Below are 20,443 nucleotides of genomic sequence, written 5' to 3'. Positions count from 1 at the left end.
ATTAATGGTGCTTTTTCTTTATGAAAATTGAGAACTTTAGCACCACCATTTTTGACTTTATGTCTTCCAAAAACAAACAAACATTTATTTCCAAAATTAAAAAAATGTTCATCATAGAAGTTGTATATTTGAGAAAGTGTCTGTGAATTGCATTGTTAACATAGTTTTAAATAAATTAAGAGATTTGGACAAAAACAGCATGTGATTTGGCCCTGTTTAAATCCTGAACACTAAGAATAAGCAATAGTAATACTGATGCTCGCAGAAAGACTTGCACATCACTTGCAAAATGTGCAAGGTGGAGATTACTGCCATGGACTCTTACCTTTTAAAGTGGTCTGTAAGGGCGCCCACCAACTCCCCTACGCGGTCTTGATTTGGGTTCAGTTGACCTCTCTGCAAATGCACTAGAAAGTCATCCTGAGAGGCAGTATGTAGCGCCACCATCTGGTCACTCCCACTTGTTACGCTTACACCAACCACCTGTGGGTTTGAAGAGAGTGTAAAACAGCAATACAAACACATGAAACCATGTTAACACGTTGCATAGCATGCGTTGGTGCACAATGAAGTCAAAGCATTTGTGTCCAACAAATCCATCTTTCCTGAGTCCAACAAATCCATTTGTCCACCAACTACTGGCATTCAGTCAACCTTTGCCTTTGCAAACCCACAGTAAAAAGCTCATTCAAAACAAAATCACTTCCTGTGCTTCAGCACATGATTGACTCAGTAACCTTGAGAATGAGTAATGTGCTGGAAATAATCCTGAATGAATGACTTGATTGTTTCAATTACTCAAAAAGTGTGACCAATTGAAGTTGTGCGTCAGAAAACCGTGTGTGTGCCTGGCTGGTACGCATGACTCTGAGAATAGAAACAGTCCTGGGGATGCTGTTTGCATGTTCGAGATCATGAATGGCCATGTGCATGTATGTTCTTTGATATGTGTGTATTTGTGTATGTATGCTTTAAAAAAAAAACAATGAATGTGCAGTTTTTTCTGAATTTTCGTCCAATCAAATGCTCCCCACAAAAGAGGATGTCCTTCACAATATACCACCAGCAGCTAATATGTTTATTTAATGTTTATGTCATTTTAGTATTATTTATATAATAATCTAGTATGTATGAATATTTTGAAAAAGCTTTCATTTTTTTTAAAGAAATGTTTTCATATTATATATATATATATATATATATATATATATATATATATATATATATATATATATATAATTATTCCACAATTACTTTATTTAATTCAGCAGGTGTTGTAGTTATTTGCTTGGAAATCAAATCACTGTTTTAATCCAATTGAACGCAAAAATGTCTTGACATTTGTCAGTCTGATCAAAAAGTCAAGAAAGACTGCACATATAATAGCACATATTAGTCAAACTGGAAATAACACCAATTTGAGTGTATAGCATTGTGGGCTATACAATGTGGGATTTCATGCCTATACAGAAAATGTGTTTATTGTGCATAAATGTGTATATTATGTACTATATACTGAAATAATAGCAACAATAATATATTTTTATGAACATTTTTTTTTTTTTTTTGTGAGGCTGTAAATTAACTAAAGCCCAAAAAGATTTTTAGGGGTCTTTGCGTGTATGTGTGTGCATTGGGTTCATTAAAGGCTAGTGTGTGTTTCTAAGTGTGCACGAACGTGAACGGTTATGAACAGCAGTAGGTGCGTCACCGCTGTGCCTGAAAGGAAGAGAGTGATCAGGCAGCGTTAAGCCTCTTTACTGCCACTCGGATGAACACACACTACCACACACAAACATGTGCGCACACAGACCCACACACACACACACACACACACACACACACACACACACACACACACACACACACACACACACACACACACACACACACACACACACACACACACACACACACACACACACACACACACACACCAAAACAGGTTAAATCACTTTGTGCCTTGTGGTATATGCAGCTGACCTTGCTGCCTGATATTTTGAGAAATGAGGGTGGGCCAGGAAACACTGCACTGTGTTCAAGTCAAACAGACACTTACACACACTCACACAAATCTAACGATAACTTTGACTATCGTTTAATTCTTATTCTATGAGTAGAGGAGTCCATATCACAACTATAACGATAATGACAGAGAAACGATATCGCTGGAATCACCTTCAGAATGATTTTTTCCAGCTGATGAACGTTAAAAATATTGACAGCCAAACAGAATCCACCCAAATTTAAGTCAACTCAAGCATTTAAAGTGACAGATGACAGGGTTATTATAAACAGAGCGTTATTGTTCATTGGTGTAGATGCTTATAGAGTTATCATTTTAGTTATTACTGTAAGTGTGAACAGGCCGTAAGGTTGTCTGTGTCTGCTGCTCTTGAATATCAACTGACACAATCAGCCCCTGTGCCGTGCAGAGTCCTTGTGCGTCAGTTTATGGTGAAATGAGATTAAAACCACAATGTACTGGGCTGTCACAAAACAATATCCTTGTCTGGGACTGCCTGAACCCTTCCAGTGTGGTCTGGCCTGACCGGAGAGGGTTGGAAAAGTTCATAATATGCACTTGGATGGTGACCCATTAAGTGCAGGGCTGCTGGCAAGGCTGTGAGATTATAATAGAGTAAATCTCATAAAGCCTGTCAGGACATGTCCATTATATTGCAGTCCAAAATCAAAAGAAAGAAACATATTTGGTTTAACAAAACTGAAGCCTATTTTTAGACCGCAAAGATTTCCTTTGGATCGTGACATTATTTTCATGAAAATTAAGCACACTCTCTTCCATAGTCTCATTATTTAAATTGTATTTAAATTATTTGGCTTAAAAATACTAATACAGTTATGTCAATATTCTAAATTGCACGTGGTTGGTTGATCAATACATCAAATTGTTTATTGAGAATCACCATTGAGACTAATGAGAAATAGACACAAAAAAGGGAAATGTCCAGACACATATTAAAGTAAAAAGAATTTGGGATAAGACACATGCCTTTGGTGTGAGAGACCCGGGTTCGAATCCACTGTGAGACACCAATGTGTCCCTGAGCAAGACACTTAAAGGGTTAGTTCACCCAAAAATGAAAATTCTGTCAGTAATTACTCACCCTCATGTTGTTCCAACCCCGTAAGACCTTCGTTCATCTTCGGAACACGGATTAAGATATTTTTGATGAAATCTGAGAGCTGGATCACTCCTCCATACTAGTCCATAGGCTTCTTCAGGGATTGAACTTGCCGGCCTCGAAAAGTTATTAAAGACATCGTTAAAATAGTCCAAGTGACTACAGTGGCTCAATCTTAGGTTTATCAAGCGACGATAATACTTTTTGTGCGCAAAAACAAACAAAAATAACGACATTATTTCACCTATTCATTTCCTTCTCTTTGGGCCTCCAGTCAGTTAACATAGTGTGATTCCGTAGAGCTACGTCACACGTAGGCTCACTATTGGCCGACGCTGGTCATGTGCGTGATGCGTGTGACGTACAACAACAGAAGCTTACGCTATTACACTAGTGAACTGACTCGAGGCCCACAGAGAAGCAAATGAATAGCTGAAATAAAGTCGTTATTTTGGGGGTTTTTTGCGCACAAAAAGTATTCTCGTCGCTTGATAAACTTAAGATTGAGCCACTGTAGTCACTAGGACTATTTTAACGATGTCTTTAATAACTTTTCGAGGCCGGCAAGTTCAATCCCTGAAGAAGCCTATGGACTAGTATGGAGGAGTGATCCAGCTCTCAGATTTCATCAAAAATATCTTAATCCGTGTTCCGAAGATGAACGAAGGTCTTACGGGGTTGGAACAACATGAGGGTGAGTAATTACTGACAGAATTTTCATTTTTGGGTGAACTAACCCTTTAACCCCTAGTTGCTCCAGAGGCGTGCGACCTCTGACATATATATAGGAATTGTAAGTCGCTTTGGATAAAAGCGTCAGCTAAATGAATAAATGTAAATGTAAATGTAACCTTTATTTAACCAGGCAAGTCACTTAAGAACAAGTTCGTATTTTCAACTACAGCTTGACAGGAGGATTAAAATCTCCTAAAAGACATACTAACATATTACAATATACACACACATATACATTCATTTAAAACATTCACAAGCTGTGATAAAAACACTCCCTAATAGTTTTTTAAATGCAGAGATTGAAATAAATGACTCCAATTGCAATGACTTTTGTAGCACATTCCAATCGTTTGGAGCAGCGAAACCAAAAGCAGAGCGACCATAGACAGTTTTTTTCTAGGGATAATCAAACGAATATGATTAGATGATCGGGTTGAATATGAACTAACATGTGGTTGCAGCAACTCTTGCAGATATTTGGGTAATATCTACCTAAAAGGACTTTATAAATAAAAATACACCAGTGTATTTCCCGTCTACTCCCGTAACAATCTTAATGCTCCTTAAAATAAACTTTATTTTCTTTATGCAATATATAATTTCATAGATTTTTTGAATTTGGTGTGAAATGTGATTCATGTCTTTGTGCACACATGTTTTTGAGTACACAAATGGCTATTTTGATTCAATATATTTTTTTCTTGTGTTATTCTGGTATCTTTTGGATATTCAAATCTGTAAATATCACAATAACAGCTGTGACATGAAAATGGTGTGTTAAAAGAGTATGGCTGCGTCCCAATTCGCCTACTTATACTACGCCCTAAAAGTATGTACTCTTTTTGTGAAGAAAAAGTGCATACTTTTGAGTGAGTAGCAAAAGAGTAGGCAAGCTTTGGGACATACTACTTCTTAATCTTTAACGGACAGATCTGTCGCGTGCATCCTGTCACCGTAAACTGCCCTGTCAATCATCTCGTCACAGTTAAAATCCTCCATTCAATCTAATTTAATTTCATACTGTTTCGGAGAGAAATGTTGTAGCACGTTCACCTGCCAGTCGTTGGTCGTTAGACTCTCCTCGTGTGTTTGCAATTTGAATGTAATGATGCATTTAAAAGTTAATGGCTAAACGTATCTTTACAAAAGTTCACAATGCTGCTGCAGATGCAATATTATGTGGATAACATTCAATAAATATATTTTCGTCAGGTTAGATACTGATAATTAATCACTCAAACCCCTTTATCTAAACCTCTCAACATAACAGCCGGACTCGCGCGTCCTCCATGTCTGTAGTTTTTTAACACTTTTCACTCGTGTTTGTAGTTCTAATCGAATCCTTGTCCAACGCGCGATGGGTTGTGGGCAATATTAGCCGTCAGAGTGCGCATAGATCTGCACTTCGGATTCTGACCGGAAATAGTAGACCATCTGGGTATCTTTGGAACACTCATTTCAACAAACTACGATTTGCGATGTACCAATTATATTTTCGAATACTATTTAGGACGGATATATGTGAATTGGGACGCAGCATATGTGTGCATAATTGGCATGATTCAGTATTATACTGCAGTTTGTTCTGCAGCTCTTGCTGAATTGCCCAATCGCTTCTCTCTATCTCTCTGAGACGTCTGGCCCTGCTTCCGCTAGAGACGTGTAAAACATACAGATATGGATAAAATACAGGTTTAATGTGTGTGTGTGTGAGTGTCTGTGAGTCTATGCTAAGGGGAGCTTAGACTGCAGTGCTGCAGTGTGTGACCAAATCCCTCTCTCACTGTATTGCATCTGAGTACGTATACAGAATGTAGGTCAGACACCTCACACACAGACTGTTCTGGTCCCTGAATTCACTCAGACGCAGCCAGAAGTTTGCGAATGACCCTGTTAAGCCATCTGACATCATATCCGGTCATATGAAGTATTAGTGCTGTCATCTAATAAAAGAGACCAGTTGGTAGTTGTAAACAAAAATCCAAAGAGAAAACGTGACTGCAGCAGACAGATGCATTGACCCACATTGCACGGTTGCATAAATTTTTTTTTAAAAAAACCAGACAATTACAGATACCAAGATGTGTCTGCTTTCTTTTGAGGGCTTCGTTTAAGTCTTTGCTGTTATACTTTACGCAGTATAACATGTAGGTGACCATGTGTGTGAAACACTTACTGAATCAAGAGATATTCGTTTTTGCACTTTAAAGTGTTTTTTGGGCTCCAGTCTGTAAATATGCTTGTCAGTGATGAGTAGAGCTCTGTCCTTTGTGTTGTTGAACCAGTTGAGCTGAAGAAAAGAGAGATCAGGAGAGAGAAAAAGCAGAAATGGGGTAAACTAGATACCTGTCTGAGCTTGACTAAAATAATAACTTACAACAATATTCAGGGCTTAATGAAATTCAACCTTTGCATTAGCACTGTTGATAGGTTTATGTACTGCTCTACTATTGTACTGCATGTTCCTGCCTTTAAAATAGCCTGTGAAATTGGGTTGGTGGTGTGGTTGAGTCTCGCTGGGAAGGAAAGATAAACTGGACCAATGGGAGCAACATCCATAGATGCAGCGCTATAATAGAGTGTGTATTTTACAGTCTGCTTAAGGCATTAAAACATTGAGAACTCTGCTGTGCCAGGTTGTTCTACGGTCAAAGCAGCTCAGGTGTGAGATAATGAGAAAGTGAATGAGACTTGGTGACTTGGAGAAATACAGAGATGGAGAAAATATTTGTGCCATGTTTACCCTATATAATACGGTAAACTTGTTTAATAACGGTTACTTTTTACGGTTACTTATTTGTATTATTGTTTTTCTTGTTGATAGTACTGATTTACTCCATTCACACTTACATTTTACTTTTTTAATATTGTTTTTTATTTCTTTGTAACCATTGTTATTTTATTTGCAAACATTGCTTGTATTCCAATGACACTGCTGTTATTTTAATTGATTTGCTAATATATCTTGTTTACCCCATTTGCACTATTGTTATTTGATTTGATTTGATTTGATAATACTGGCCTGTTGTCATTTTATTGTATTGATTATTAGAATTATTATGACATTATTATATGTAGGCTTACTATATTATTACAATATTATAATTATTTTAATATTGTTTGTTTACTCCATTCACACTATTTGTATTTTATATTATTTGCTAATATTGCTTGTTTACTTCATTCACACTATTGTTATTTTTAGTATTTAATTTGGCTTGTTTACTCCTTTAGCACTATTGTTATTTTACATTATTTCTCAATTTAGCTGTTTTCTCTGTTCACACAAATTATTTTATTGTATTTGTTAATATAGTTTTGTTAACACTATTGTTATTTTTTTATTAGTTAATAATATATATATATATATATATATATATATATATATATATATATATATGAAGAGTTCAGATGCAAAAGCCTCTAAGTGCCATTTGAAATTTTCTTCTAGAATGATAATTTTTATCAAGCTTGTATATTTAAGTTCAGTAATTTCACTTAAATGGCAATGAAGATTACCTATTAATTGTCATTTAAGTGAAATTACTGAACTTAAATATACAAGCTTGATAAAAATGATCATTCTAGAAGAAAATTTCAAATGGCACTTAGAGGCTTTTGCATCTGAACTCTTCATATATTTATATATATATATATGTTAGTTATTAATTAATATTAGTTAGCTTTTTTACTTTTTTTTGCACTGTTGTTATTTAAACACGCATTATTACTTTTACGCACTATTCTCGGCAAATGCTTTGGCAATACAAATGCACAGTTTTTGTCATTTGATGACAGTGAAATAGAATTTTAAAAAGCCTACCATCCTGACAGAGCATGAAAAGAGGACCTGGGTGTATTGGTCTTTGTTCTTCAGCTCTTTAGTGATGCGCACAAAGTTGGTGCTTGTCAAAGGAGAGTCCTTTGCCTGCAATGGAGAGACACGTTGGATTTATGACAACATTCTGAGAAGCTTAGTCACACAAGCAACACAAACAACATGCATACTTATGCTTCCATGGTGTCCTTGATGACAATTCAAATCAATCCATGATGGATTTAAAAACAGTCATCATCGTCACCAGCCCACTCGACTAATGCGTCAAACAGATATGACACCTTATCTGCAACAACAGATTCTCAACTGAGCTTCATGAATAAGCTTTTGACTCATTTAGATGATCTGAAAACTTCAAAGGTCTTTGAAAGCTCATCTGTCAGAGCCGATATACACTGTGACGACAGGAGCGAGCATTCAGCATGCATCTTTTGAGCTTTAAAAATGTGTTATGAAATACAGAAATCACAATGAATCTCTTGCTGCTGAGGATTTTTTTTTACAGAATTCTTAAAAAAAAGAAGAGACATACACTCCTTAAATTTTTTTATTTAACACAAGCTCAAGGACTCACTCTCTTCATTTCCCTCCACTGGAGGCAGAATTAGTTGAACCCCCAGGGATGTTGACTTTATTTCAAGATAATTTTTTTGCTTGTCCTTGAGCACAGAAAATGAATAAATGGATTTGGTAAAAAATAAATAAATAATGGTAACACTTTACAATAAGGTCTCATCTGTTAACATTAGTTAATTAATTAATTAACAAGAACTAACAATTAACAATATATTTGGTCACACTTTAGATTAGGGTCCTATTCTCACTATATTATGACCTTTCCCTCAATAATATCCTAATTACTGCTTATCATCAGTTAGTAAGGTAGTTGTTAAGTTTAGGAATTGGGTAGGATTGGGATGTAGAATATGGTTATGTAGAATAAGGCATTAATATGTGCTTTAAAAGTACTAATAAACAGCCAATATCCAAGTAATATGCTAATAAGTGACTATTTAATAGTGAGAATTGGACCCTAAAATAGTGTTACCTATATTTCTAAAGCATTCATTAACCTTTTTTTAATGTTAGTTAATAAAAATTCTAACGTTAAAATTGGATTAATGAGATTAGTTTGAAATGAAATTAATGAGAATTGGATTTAGGGTCCAATTCTCATTAACCTTTTTTTAATGTTAGTTAATAAAAATGATCATGTTCATTTTAGTTCAGTGAATTAACTGAAGTTAATATTATCTTAAAAAAAAACGTATTAATAAATGCTGAGATTAACATTAACTAGGATTAATAACTGCCGTAGAAGTGTTGTTCATTGTTAGTTCATGTTAACTAATGTAAAGTGCATAATTCAGTGATCTTTAGAGCTTATAAAGGGAGGGCTCTTCTCTTGCTTTCTGTTTATTGTCCATTCACAATCTGAACACAATCTGCTGATAAGTACACTACAAAGTTTCTGGATTGACAACCGTATTTAAATGTGCGATCGAATCAGAAACTGTGAAGAATGACAGTGATAACCAACAATAACCTCAGACACGATTGCAAATCTTGGCCATGATTGACTAAAGTAAAGCGAGTAGATGCAAGCAGTAGATGAGATCTGTTGACCAGCTGTTTTTGTGTCACCAACAGTCATATGGATGGTGTCAACTGTTTGTTTACACACAACAAAAAGAGACTGGTTTAAACAAAATGATGACTGAACCGCGAAGTGGTGCTTAATGATGATGGGCTTAATGTTTTATGTCCTCTACAGCCTTAATGTCATGATGCTCATGCACTGCAGGCTTTAAATAAGAATCCTAGGATTAAAAAAAGGCCACAAAAGAAGAATGTATTCCCTGGACTTATCAATTAGTTCTCTTGTTTTATGTAAACTGTGGTCACATCGTAATTTGTTGCCAAATCTTGGCCATGATTTAACTAAATTAAAATGAGGTAAACTAATTCATTATGATTTTTTTGCATGCCATGTGTGAGGCTCAGTAAAATACAACAATAATGAACATTAAAAATAGCTAAAAAATTGTTTGCTTTCTCACAGAAAAAGGTTTATGTGAACGTAAAAAGTAACTATTTCAGCAAAAATAAATTGACAAATTACATGAATTTACACGTTTCGGTCAACGGGAGCAAACAGATTTTCTTCATATTTGAATATACATGAACACGAATTCGATTTTTGCAAATAACAACATCAGTCTGTTTCTCACAGAAAGCTTCACATTTTCATTTGTGGGTGAACTATTCCTTTAAGATTGTAAAAGATTCCTGGAGTCAAGTGGTTTACCACTGGGCTTAAGGCTTAATTAAACTGAAAACTTTAATAAGCTTAATCAATGTAAAAATCAAATGTAAAAGTGAAGGTTCTAAATGAGTAACCGAATGAAAAACTCACATTGGCCAAGTAGTCTCTCTCCCAGGCACGGCTGTATCCCCAGTCCACTCTCTCCCCGCTCAGGGCTGACAGAGCAGCTACTTTAGCCCTCACCTCCGCCATGTCAGATGGGGGAATGTTTTTGATCAGCTGCCTTGCCCACCATCTAAGAGAGAGGCAGTGAAAGCATGAGAGGAAGGCCAAACAATAAAGAAAAAGACATGAAGATGGAAGCCAAGGTAATACCGGTGGTAGAGGTGTTGTGTGATTCTGTGGAACTGCACCAGGGCCGCAGGTGGTGCCGGCCACTCTACACTCTTCCCATAGTCGGCCATGTTTCGAACATTGGCGAAACGTCTCTCCACTTCCCAGAAGTGAGCCTTCACCTTATAGCATTTATAATATGCCATTATGGTATAGATCGCCCTAATTTTCCTACAGCGCATACGTGCTAATGCACCTCTCCATACCTGCAGAAAGACACAAATACAGGTTGAATGTGAGGGAAACCCTTCGAAGACACCAAACACTGTAAACTGGGATGTGATTATAACACAGGTGAAACATGCTCTGTTCTAAAACCAAAACCTAAAGGCATCTAGGGCACGATCTTTCAAGTAATGATATAAAAGATTAATATTATAAATAAATACTTTTGTGTACTTTTTTGATCAATACAAAGGGCACCTATTATGCAAAATTCACTTTTACATGGTGTTCGAACATAAATGTGTTGGCAGTGTGTACACAACCCTATAATGGTAAAAATCCACCCACTCATCTTCTTTTAATCCCCATAAATCATAAGAAGTGTCTCAGAACAAGTCGTTTGCAGATGTAGCTTTTGTGACATCACAAATGTTTAGACCCCACCCACGACTGCTGACGGACTCTGCCCTATTAGCATAGACCCCACCATGAGTATCTTCTCGCCAGAGCATTTAACAGGTAAGCAAGAAAAGTATTCTTATTAAAGTTTTTCTTTTGTTGATTGACAGCATATATAGCAGTGGGTTATGCTGCTTTCACTTTAATACACAGATCTAATGTTCATATGCGATTTCTTTACTTGCTTTTTATGTTCACAGACATAACCGACTGTGTTTATGAGAAATGTGCATGTTTTTGACATAACCTTGTGTGTATTTGACAGTTTAAGCACAATAAGACGTAAAAGAGAATTAAGTTTAATACTCCCGGGAGGCGCCGTCTGACAGCCGTCTTTCTGTGTGCATACTTCGAATGTGTGCGCGCAGAAAACCATATATCAGAAGTTTAGACTGATATGGCTTTAAAACGCATGTAGATAAAAAAAATGTCATGATGACGAAGAACTGCAATTTCGCGTGAGCGTGACCGCGATAAAGATGACAATCAAAACCAAACAGATGTTTTAGTTTTTGGCAGAGTATCCGAGGCACGAGCTATAAAGGCTTCGCCCTCTTCTGGGAAAGCGTGGTGGGGAGCAGCAGCTCATCTGCATTTAAAGAAACATGCACGAAAACAGCATGTTTTTCCTTCCACTCAAAAATGGGCATTTACAACATGGTAAAATAAATCTGTGGAGCTGAAACTTCACAGACACATTCTAAGGACACCTGAGACTTATATTACATCTTGTAAAAAGGGGCACAATAGGTCCTCTTTAATGCATTCTTGCAGAATGAAAGTAAAAATTTCTTCAATTTTTGGGGGGGATTTGCAGACATGAAAAAGGCAATCCCAGAATACAGCTCAGAGAAAATGTTCATGCAAGGTGGCAGATGGTGTTGGGGGAATTGCTTATAATATAATTTACATACTTGTGTATATATAAATATAAAATATGCACATTTTGGATAGAATATTTGTTGTAGCATTCAGGGGGGAAAATTAAGCAGGAAAAAGAATGCACATTGGGTGGGACAAATATAACAGAAATGAACAACTATAATAGATAGAGTGAAGTTTACTAGAAGAGTGAGAGAGAAAAAAGATTAATTCATTCCTTCATTCAGATCATTTCCTCACACTACATAGGCACTTGAATGAATGAGTGAGTACAACGAGTGAATGATGGAATGATTTAGTGAGCGAGCGAGTGAGTGACAGAGGGTCAGGTGGACAGAAACATGACAGCTGCTGGGTCGTCTCATCTGCTGTGCAGTACTGGGTTTCCCTGCTGAGTTTTCACTCTAGTTTAAGTTAGGCAGCATTAAGTGGGACAAAAGTTAAATCAGGGCAACTCGCACTGCAGATAAATAATTGAATGCAACTAGAATAATCCACCAATCACAAACATTATCACAATTACTGTTTTCAGACAATAATGAGCAGACCTATATTTACATCCATGTATGAGCCCAGTCTAATAATTCAAAGCAGATTTAAAACAATAGAAACATCACACACATATAAATACTGTCTAAAAAATGTTAAGATAAACATTGCTTTACATATATACCGATATATGTTTTATTTACATCTGCTTTGAAAATGAGAATGGATAAATAATAAAACATGTAGACCAGAATGCAAATATAGATTTATGTTCTGCAAGTTCAAAACAGGTTACAAAGACTGACTGAAGTGGAGTTGCAGAGGGATCTACCGTCTAGGTGTTATGATCCCACTGTGCTTTCTTGTCACCTCTGAACACGCACATGAAAAAGTGAGCAAGTCAAAAATGATTAAGTGAGACAAGAAAACAAAGAAATGAAAGAGGAGAAGGAAGAGAAAGACAGGAAGCAGAAGAGGTAAAGTCTCAGGAACAACAATAAACAACGCTGATAGACAGAGACCTAAAGTGCCCTAGGAAATTGACAGATAGAAAGAGAAAAGTGAAAAGAGTGTCTGTCACCTTCTGTAAGAACAGCACTAAAATGGGGATGAGCGCGGCTCTCTCTTGCTCCAGCGTGAAGAGCGTGCGAGGCGTTCTCACGAATAGCTTGGTGTGGCCATACGCTACATCATCCTCAAAGCCGTGTTGGTTCACGATGGCCTCCACAGCCTCCTGATCAGTGCTCATCAGGTGATTGGGCCACGTGTATTCACAGGTCATCTTGTACCTGAGTATAAAGATGGCAGTCATAATTTACTAAGAAAGAATTGCTGATTTCATTTATTTGCACTTTAAGCATAATGGACTGCAGGTGCCTAGTGAATAAGATGCGGTTTCTGCTGAAATTACACATGCTATGTGGCACCAGTGTTTAGTGAATCTTTATAGAACTTCTCATTTAATTTAGTTCACCAATTAGACCAGCACTAAATTAGCATTTAGAAATACATCTAAAAGGCATCTAAACCAGTGGTTCTCAACCAGGTTCCCAGGACCCACTAGGGGCCTCAGACCTCGAAAAGTAATGGAAGTTAATAAAATAATAAGGATTTGTGGAATTCCTAAGATGAATATACATTTTTCTAGTTATGTCAAGCTCTAAAATGTTTTAGCAGTTCGAAATTAGTGATATTCTAGTCTAACACATCACAATAATGTTTCGTCACTTTTAAAAAATGTTATAAAGTTTTTCTACATTTTTATTTCAGTTTTAGCTTTATTATTTTAGTACATCAAGCTAAACTTAATTAAAATGAGAAATGTTGATTTGAAACCCAGTAAACGTTTAGTATGTACGGAGCCCCACACATGACATGCTGCGGGGAAATCAAAAATTTTTTTAAATACATTTTTATTTCAGTTTTATTTTTATTATTTTAGTACATCAAGTTTAACCAAATTAAAGAGAGAAGTAAAAAATTGTTTGTTTTTTATTTTATTTCAATTTTAATGTTTAGTATTTAGAGCCCTGCACATGTATATCGTGGCCATGGATTAACAATTCGTTCACACGAGCATGCTTTACTAATGCGTTCCCTCTTTAAAAGTAAATCGCGCAAATGATATAATAATTTGTTCACTCTACTTACTAAATCATGGCCAGGTTATACAAATTAATTCCCTTTTAAATCAAAATGAGGGAGACATTTTTTTTCAATTTGTGGCCCTAAAAAAAAAAAACATGATTCTTAATTCATAGTGAGGAATTCTTAATTCATGGCTACGAGATATATGTATTTTTGTCTGCATGTTATGTGCGGGGCACCATAAGTATTTTATTTCAAGCAAAAACAATTTTTTTTAAAACTATAATTACCCTGGTATAAAAAAATACTTTTAAAAATCCCACACAAACTGAAAATTCTGTTCTTGAAACAGAATTAATTTTATTATTTTTAATTATTATATAAATAATTGTATTTAATTGTATTACCAATCAGTAAAATAGAAGTTTGAAAACAAACAGCTTTGTCATAACAGCAGAAATATCAGAAATGTCTCATCCTAAATGGGAGCCTTTGAATATTGTCTTGGACAATAGGGGACCTTGAGGTTTTCAGCACTAGTGAATTTTAGTTCATAGAAAAGTAGTACATGTGACTTCTCACCTCTGCAGAAAGCGTGCATAAGGCTGTCTGTAGGCAAATCCAGCTCGGCGCACACGGACATTCTCCAGCAGTCCCAGGTACGCCACTTGGTGCTGGCAGCGTCCGTCATCAAACAACAAGGGGGACTTCACCTCATTTGGCTTTACACAGCGCACATAGTAGGGCTCCTGTAAGACCAATTTCATTTAATATCTATTGCAGAAATTGCTAAATTAAAGCATTTACCAAAAGTCTCAAAGGTGCGCTATCGAACTGCCGCTGACTAATAAGTTAGCTTAGTGGCCAAAAAACATTTAATGAAGGCAATCTGAAAGCTTATGATAATGGTTTGAAGTTGATAGTTGTTCTATTTATGACAGAAAGCCATCTGCAGCAATAATAGAAAGTATCATTATGTAAAGCACCCCAATTTGCTGTGTGAAGAGAGAAGAATGAATCAAAGGGGACCTTTTCTGGCTGACCTTTCCTGGAAGCATAAAGCTCACTTCATCAAGACAGTGTTACAGTGATTACGTCAATTCTTAGAACTGTGAGTTTTCCATGTGAGTTGAGAGCAACATCGTTCCCTTTCTCTACCCAATGAGCTTTCACATAACAGCCTAGATCTATCTATCCATCCATCCATCCATCCGAGAGATTATTAGAGTAGGTAACCTGAAATGTCTTTCACGATGACTACATCATGACTGCATTGAGCACAAAAGTAATCTTAAGGTTCACATCAGGTGTCTTTTTTTTTTTACAGTGTAGAGAGCATGTGAAGACAGGATGGATGGGGTGAAAGGGTCAGATGAGGTACAGGTGTCCCCACCGGACCAGAGGGAGGGCAGCCAGTCCTTTAATGTGACCTAAAAAAACAGAAGCTGCCCCGAGTGCAGTCCCACTTTACCACGCAAGCACACGTGTATACACACACACGTGCAGCGTGGCAGAGAAGAGATGAGATTAGAGGAGAGCCGAGGAGAGGAGAGCCATCCAAATTAAAGCAGGATTTAGCAGGTGTTCCTCTGCTGTTAACTGTTTTTATCAAATACAGACAGTCTCCATTAGAGAGATTGCATTTTTCAACACTTCTACATAAGAGATTACCTGAGCTATTCTGAGAGACCCCTATTTTATCTTTTCACAGCAAAGAGTATTAAATGGTAGTTGTGTAGATTAAGCCTAGATTCAATTCATGCTTATTTCTACATAAACATATGCTCTTGCAGACATAATGTACCACAATGGGCCCCTATCTACACCGATTTGTGATTAGATTTTAAAACTACAACGACAATGGTATCAGCTGAAATCCTAAAATAAGAATGTGCATGAAAAAATAATTGCCATGGATTATGATAAAAAAAAGTTGAATGAAAAGGGTTAAGTGGAATCAAAATACAGTGACCCCAAAAAGTTTTTTTTTAATTATAAAAAAAAAAACATGAATGCTTTTGCATTATATAATAATTATCAAACCAAGAGGGATTTATTTAAAAGAAACACACCTTTCTGAACTTCATACATCTATTAAAATACTCTGAGATTAGTTGCTTAAAAGTCAGTGTAATAATGGCTCAGAAAGTGAAAATAGTTTGGAGAAAAGCTCCAGTTTTCTCCATTTGTGCGCAGATGCCACCTGGTTTGACATTTGATTTAATGCAATGACATTTATACATATTTAAGTGTGGCTTAAGTGTTCAAATGTTTTTTTTTCCTTTGGGGTCACTGTATGACATTTACAGTATAGTCATTTCTTACCTTACAGGCCAGTTTGTCCACTAGAGCAATAATAGAGTTTTTGAAGAGTGTAGCTGCAGTTAGAGGCCGTTTGGTCACCTCTGTAATACTCATTTTCCCATCAGGCCACATTTCTTTGAGGACGGGGTCAGAACTACAAGAAAAGGTTTAGAAAAGAGGCTGATAAATACTGTGATAAAGTGGAGAAAAGAAGCAAGAACATGCTAGTAAAAAAGAAATTAGAACAAAACAGAACAGAACAGGGATATAAAGAAGAAAATTAAAACAAGTGCCCTACTTTAACAAATCCTTGAACACATACAGTCTTTATGCATTATTTAAAAGAGATAGTTCACCATAAAATGAACATTTTATCATCATTAAGGACTCATTTACTCTCATTTCAAATGACTGATTGGTTACAAGCGATTTTCACTCTTAAACTTAAACTTAAAAAATGTGTCTGTTTGTCACAAAAACATCATATGGCTTCAGAAGACTTGTGTACTGCACACTATATAATATGAACAATTGTTCTGGTTATTTGTTCCACACACAACATAAAAAAAGTAAGTCAAATGGATTTTAAATTACATGAAAGGTGAGTAAATAAGGGTAGAATGTTCTTTTTTTTGGGTACATTGATTATTTAATTGAAAGAAAGTTTAAAGTCCACAAACCTGTTGTACATCAGTCGCTTGAAATCTTGGAAAAGCAGGTCCTTGTTCTTCTCAAGAAAACCCTCAACTGAGTACCTGAGAGGAACGTGGAAGAGAAATCAGTACAAGGCTTGACCTAGAAAGGTAAATTACATTAATTGACTGACTCAGTGGTTGAAGCACTCAATGAACAGCCCTTCATACATGACTAAATTCAGACAGGTACAGATGACTCACACAGCACGCAGATAAACCTACACTTGGACCATTATTTTGACAGCATGACATCAACAAAATGTTTCTGAAGGCTTAAAAGATAATTAAAAGATACATTCTGGTTTGGCTTTTTGCCATTATAGACAGGAGAGTAGACACAGGACAGGAAATGATGTAGAGGGGAAGGTTGAGCAGGACATGGTGCGATTACACTTTCATGCCAAATGCAAAAATACTGAAGCGTTCTCAATCTCAACTAAAATGCATGACAAGCTGCAACCTGGATTTAATACAGAAAGCAATTCAGTTTATATATGGGGCAATTGTGTATTATAAAGGACGAATGGCAATGCGCTAACCACTGGGCACATGCTAACTGCCTGGCATTAGTGCTAACCAGCTACTGTATATGATCAATTACCCTTTCAAAATAGTACTGTGGAAGTACCATGGTACAATGATGGCATCAGATGCTGATACAATGGTACAGGTATACAGTGTGATGCTGAATGATAACCTTATTTGCATTCCTTGCTACGCTACCCTTCAAAAGTTTGGGGTCTGTAAGATGTTCTAATGTTTTTGAAAGAAGTCTCTTATGATCATTAATGATGCATTTATTTGATCAAAAATAAAGTAAAACAGTAATATTTTGAAATAATATTACTGTTAATATAATATCACTTAATATTTACATTTATTCCTGTGATGGCAAAGCTTATTTTCAGCAGGCATTACTCCAGTTTTCAGTGTCACATGATCCTTCAGAAATTATTCTAATATGCTGATTTGCTGCTGAAGAAAAATGTCTTATAATTATCCATGTTGAAAACAGCTTAATATTTTTGTGGAAACCGTAATTTTTCTTTTTAAAGATTCTTTGATGAATAGATTGTTCAAACAAACACCAATTATTTGAAACAGAAATCTTGTGTAAAATTATAAATGTCTTTACTGTAACTTTTTATCAATTTAATGCATCCTCGCTGAATAAAAGTATACACAGTGATCCAAGAAACTTGTGTGCATGTGCAAAGAAAACAGAAACAACAAACAAAAGAATGAGCTATTTAGTGTGATTTGTTGGTTACGTAAGGTGTGAAATGCTTGAGAGAAAGCATTGCATGTGCTGGCCAGGTACAAAAGCAGTCCACACAGCTCTGTGGACCGGATTAGCAAGCGCAGATGTGCAACACCAACAGTCAGACCCACGTACACAGACACGTGTTAATTCAGTTAAGAAACAACACCACATACTACATGCAAGCACTATTATTTTCTTACACCTTTCCAAACACACATGGCCACATGGCTGTGCTGTGGAATAGCAATATCACTGGGGTAAAAGCAGCTCTGGGAGGACAGATGCTGCCCTAAGGCCCTTCTGCAGTAGCCCGGGCAAATTCCAGAAAACAGGGCGAGAGTGAGGGTAAAACAGCAAGCCTGAGGGTTTCTGAGGGAGCAATCTGTGCGTATAACATACAAACCAAGTCAAAGACTGAGCATTCTCAAAGTCACGGTGTTATAGAGGAAGTTATTTTAAATAGCAGCTAATAACACTGGCTTAAAATACATCTGCTTCTTTTTAGCGCCTGTATGGTGAGGTCTGATGCTGCTTATTATAAAGTGTGAAATAGTCATATGATAAATGTGAGATGAGTTTGTGGAACAAATGATAGGAGAGAAAGAGGAAGTAAGCACATGGAATACTAGCTCACAACGTGCTGAAAAATAATACAACACTAATATATGAGTGTTTTTGGTATGAAATGAAAAGGAAAAAAGTATTTTTTTAAACGCATGTAATAGATCTTCTTAAGACCAAATCATCCATGTATGTATTTTTTTTTTTTTTTTTTTTACCTTGTAATGTTTAATTAAAGTCATACCTGGACCTTCTGGTGAAACTGTTCTCTCTGATCTGATGACATATGCAGGACTTTTAGTCATTTAAAAATAATTTAGTTTTTAGTTATTAATTTAGTTATTTTTCAATAATCTGTGTCACAATACGGAATATCTGTCACTACTTTCGTTTCATTGCTACTTTCAAATAATATATAAAATAGTATTGCCTTATGCTACAACAAAAGTCTCAAAAAGTAATACTATATGCTACATTGTTATCACATGACATCATCACATTGCATGTGAGTGGCGGCCAGTTATTATGTTAGCATTTTTAATTCAATTATGCTTAAGAAATTCTTAAATAAGCAATAATAGAGATAAACATGATGCCACTTAGATTGTTATTTTGAAAAAGTCTTTGTACAGTATATTTTAATGCCAATGTGGTCCTAACAGCTGAAATATTCTTCAAAATATTTTCTTTTGTGTTACAGGTTTGGAACTACATACAGGGTGAGTAAATAATGACAAAATCTTTATTTTATGGTGAAAAATTCCTTTAAGTTTCCAAAAGTTTAAATATTTTTGGGGGGCACTGTACAGCAGAAACATTCCGGACATAGCCAAAAAGGAGACTACATAAAAGGAGAGATATAGCGGAAGTAGAAAAAAAGGGGGAAAAAGACAGCAAGGGGAAGAGAGAGACAGAAGCTGAGGGAAATAGGTCATGGTTTGAGGGAGTCTGATAAGGGGTTGGTCAGGGTGTATATTTAGCGAGACCTCCCTCCATTACTGACACAGCTGAGCCTAAGGGATCTCACAGATTTTATTTTGTAAGTGTGACTGAGGGGTTGACATCCCAGTTCTGACAGCCTTCATCCTAAGGGAACTTCCTAGTGTGCGTGTCTGCATGAGAGAGAGAGACAGGCATCCATCTAGGAGATCCGTGTTGCCAATGCATTCTCAGACAGATCCAAAGCGATTGTCACAGAAATGTGAGCGTGCTCGGAGGTTTAACTGCAGGGTTGCCATAATAGTGCCATTCAGTACTAAGGACTGAGTCCTGTGCACTCTTGACCCAATTATCAAGCATGTGACAACGTGGCTGCCGACACAGTTCATCCCATGTCTTAGACTAGTCGCCAAGGAAACGCTGAATTTACAATTCGCTCCTTGGCTTCTCCTACCGGCTTTCACGGCTCACGAGAAACAGATCTGAGAACAGTTTAAACATAAAAGTAAATTGCAGAGATGCACTATGAGAATTCACTTCAAGACAATTCAGCTTTAATCAGTTACTTCCGCAGTTACACTTGAGCACATGCTCATTAAGGAACGAAAAAGAAACCAAAGTGAAAAATGTGCCATCTATTTTCAGAGCTAAGCCCTCCAGTAGCTTCTATCTGCTCCCCTTTCCTCAATGAGAAAAGGTCTTGCTATTTTCTAAATGAGG

At 36.4% G+C, this 20,443-nt stretch overlaps 1 protein-coding gene across 1 annotated transcript in view; it reads right to left on the bottom strand.

Annotated features, from left to right (window-relative positions):
• myo1g (myosin IG) overlaps window positions 1–20,443 on the bottom strand; it is a 52,884-nt gene that overhangs the window by 19,588 nt on the left and 12,853 nt on the right. Inside the window, exons 13-21 of the mRNA XM_056254527.1 lie at window positions 16,945–17,019; window positions 16,286–16,418; window positions 14,543–14,709; window positions 12,954–13,161; window positions 10,361–10,584; window positions 10,136–10,280; window positions 7,705–7,809; window positions 6,058–6,171; window positions 326–483 (exon numbers count right to left, since the gene is read on the bottom strand). Of these exons, the coding sequence (XP_056110502.1) occupies window positions 326–483; window positions 6,058–6,171; window positions 7,705–7,809; window positions 10,136–10,280; window positions 10,361–10,584; window positions 12,954–13,161; window positions 14,543–14,709; window positions 16,286–16,418; window positions 16,945–17,019 (1,329 nt within the window). The remainder of the gene's footprint in view (window positions 1–325; window positions 484–6,057; window positions 6,172–7,704; window positions 7,810–10,135; window positions 10,281–10,360; window positions 10,585–12,953; window positions 13,162–14,542; window positions 14,710–16,285; window positions 16,419–16,944; window positions 17,020–20,443) is intronic.

The sequence above is a fragment of the Rhinichthys klamathensis genome, unplaced genomic scaffold (genome assembly GCF_029890125.1).
Source record: "Rhinichthys klamathensis goyatoka isolate OS25496 unplaced genomic scaffold, OSU_Roscu_1.1 h1tg000111l_1, whole genome shotgun sequence".
Lineage (NCBI taxonomy): Eukaryota > Metazoa > Chordata > Actinopteri > Cypriniformes > Leuciscidae > Rhinichthys > Rhinichthys klamathensis.
Note: the sequence above shows the minus strand (reverse complement) of the source record. Positions and strands in the feature narration are given on the sequence as shown.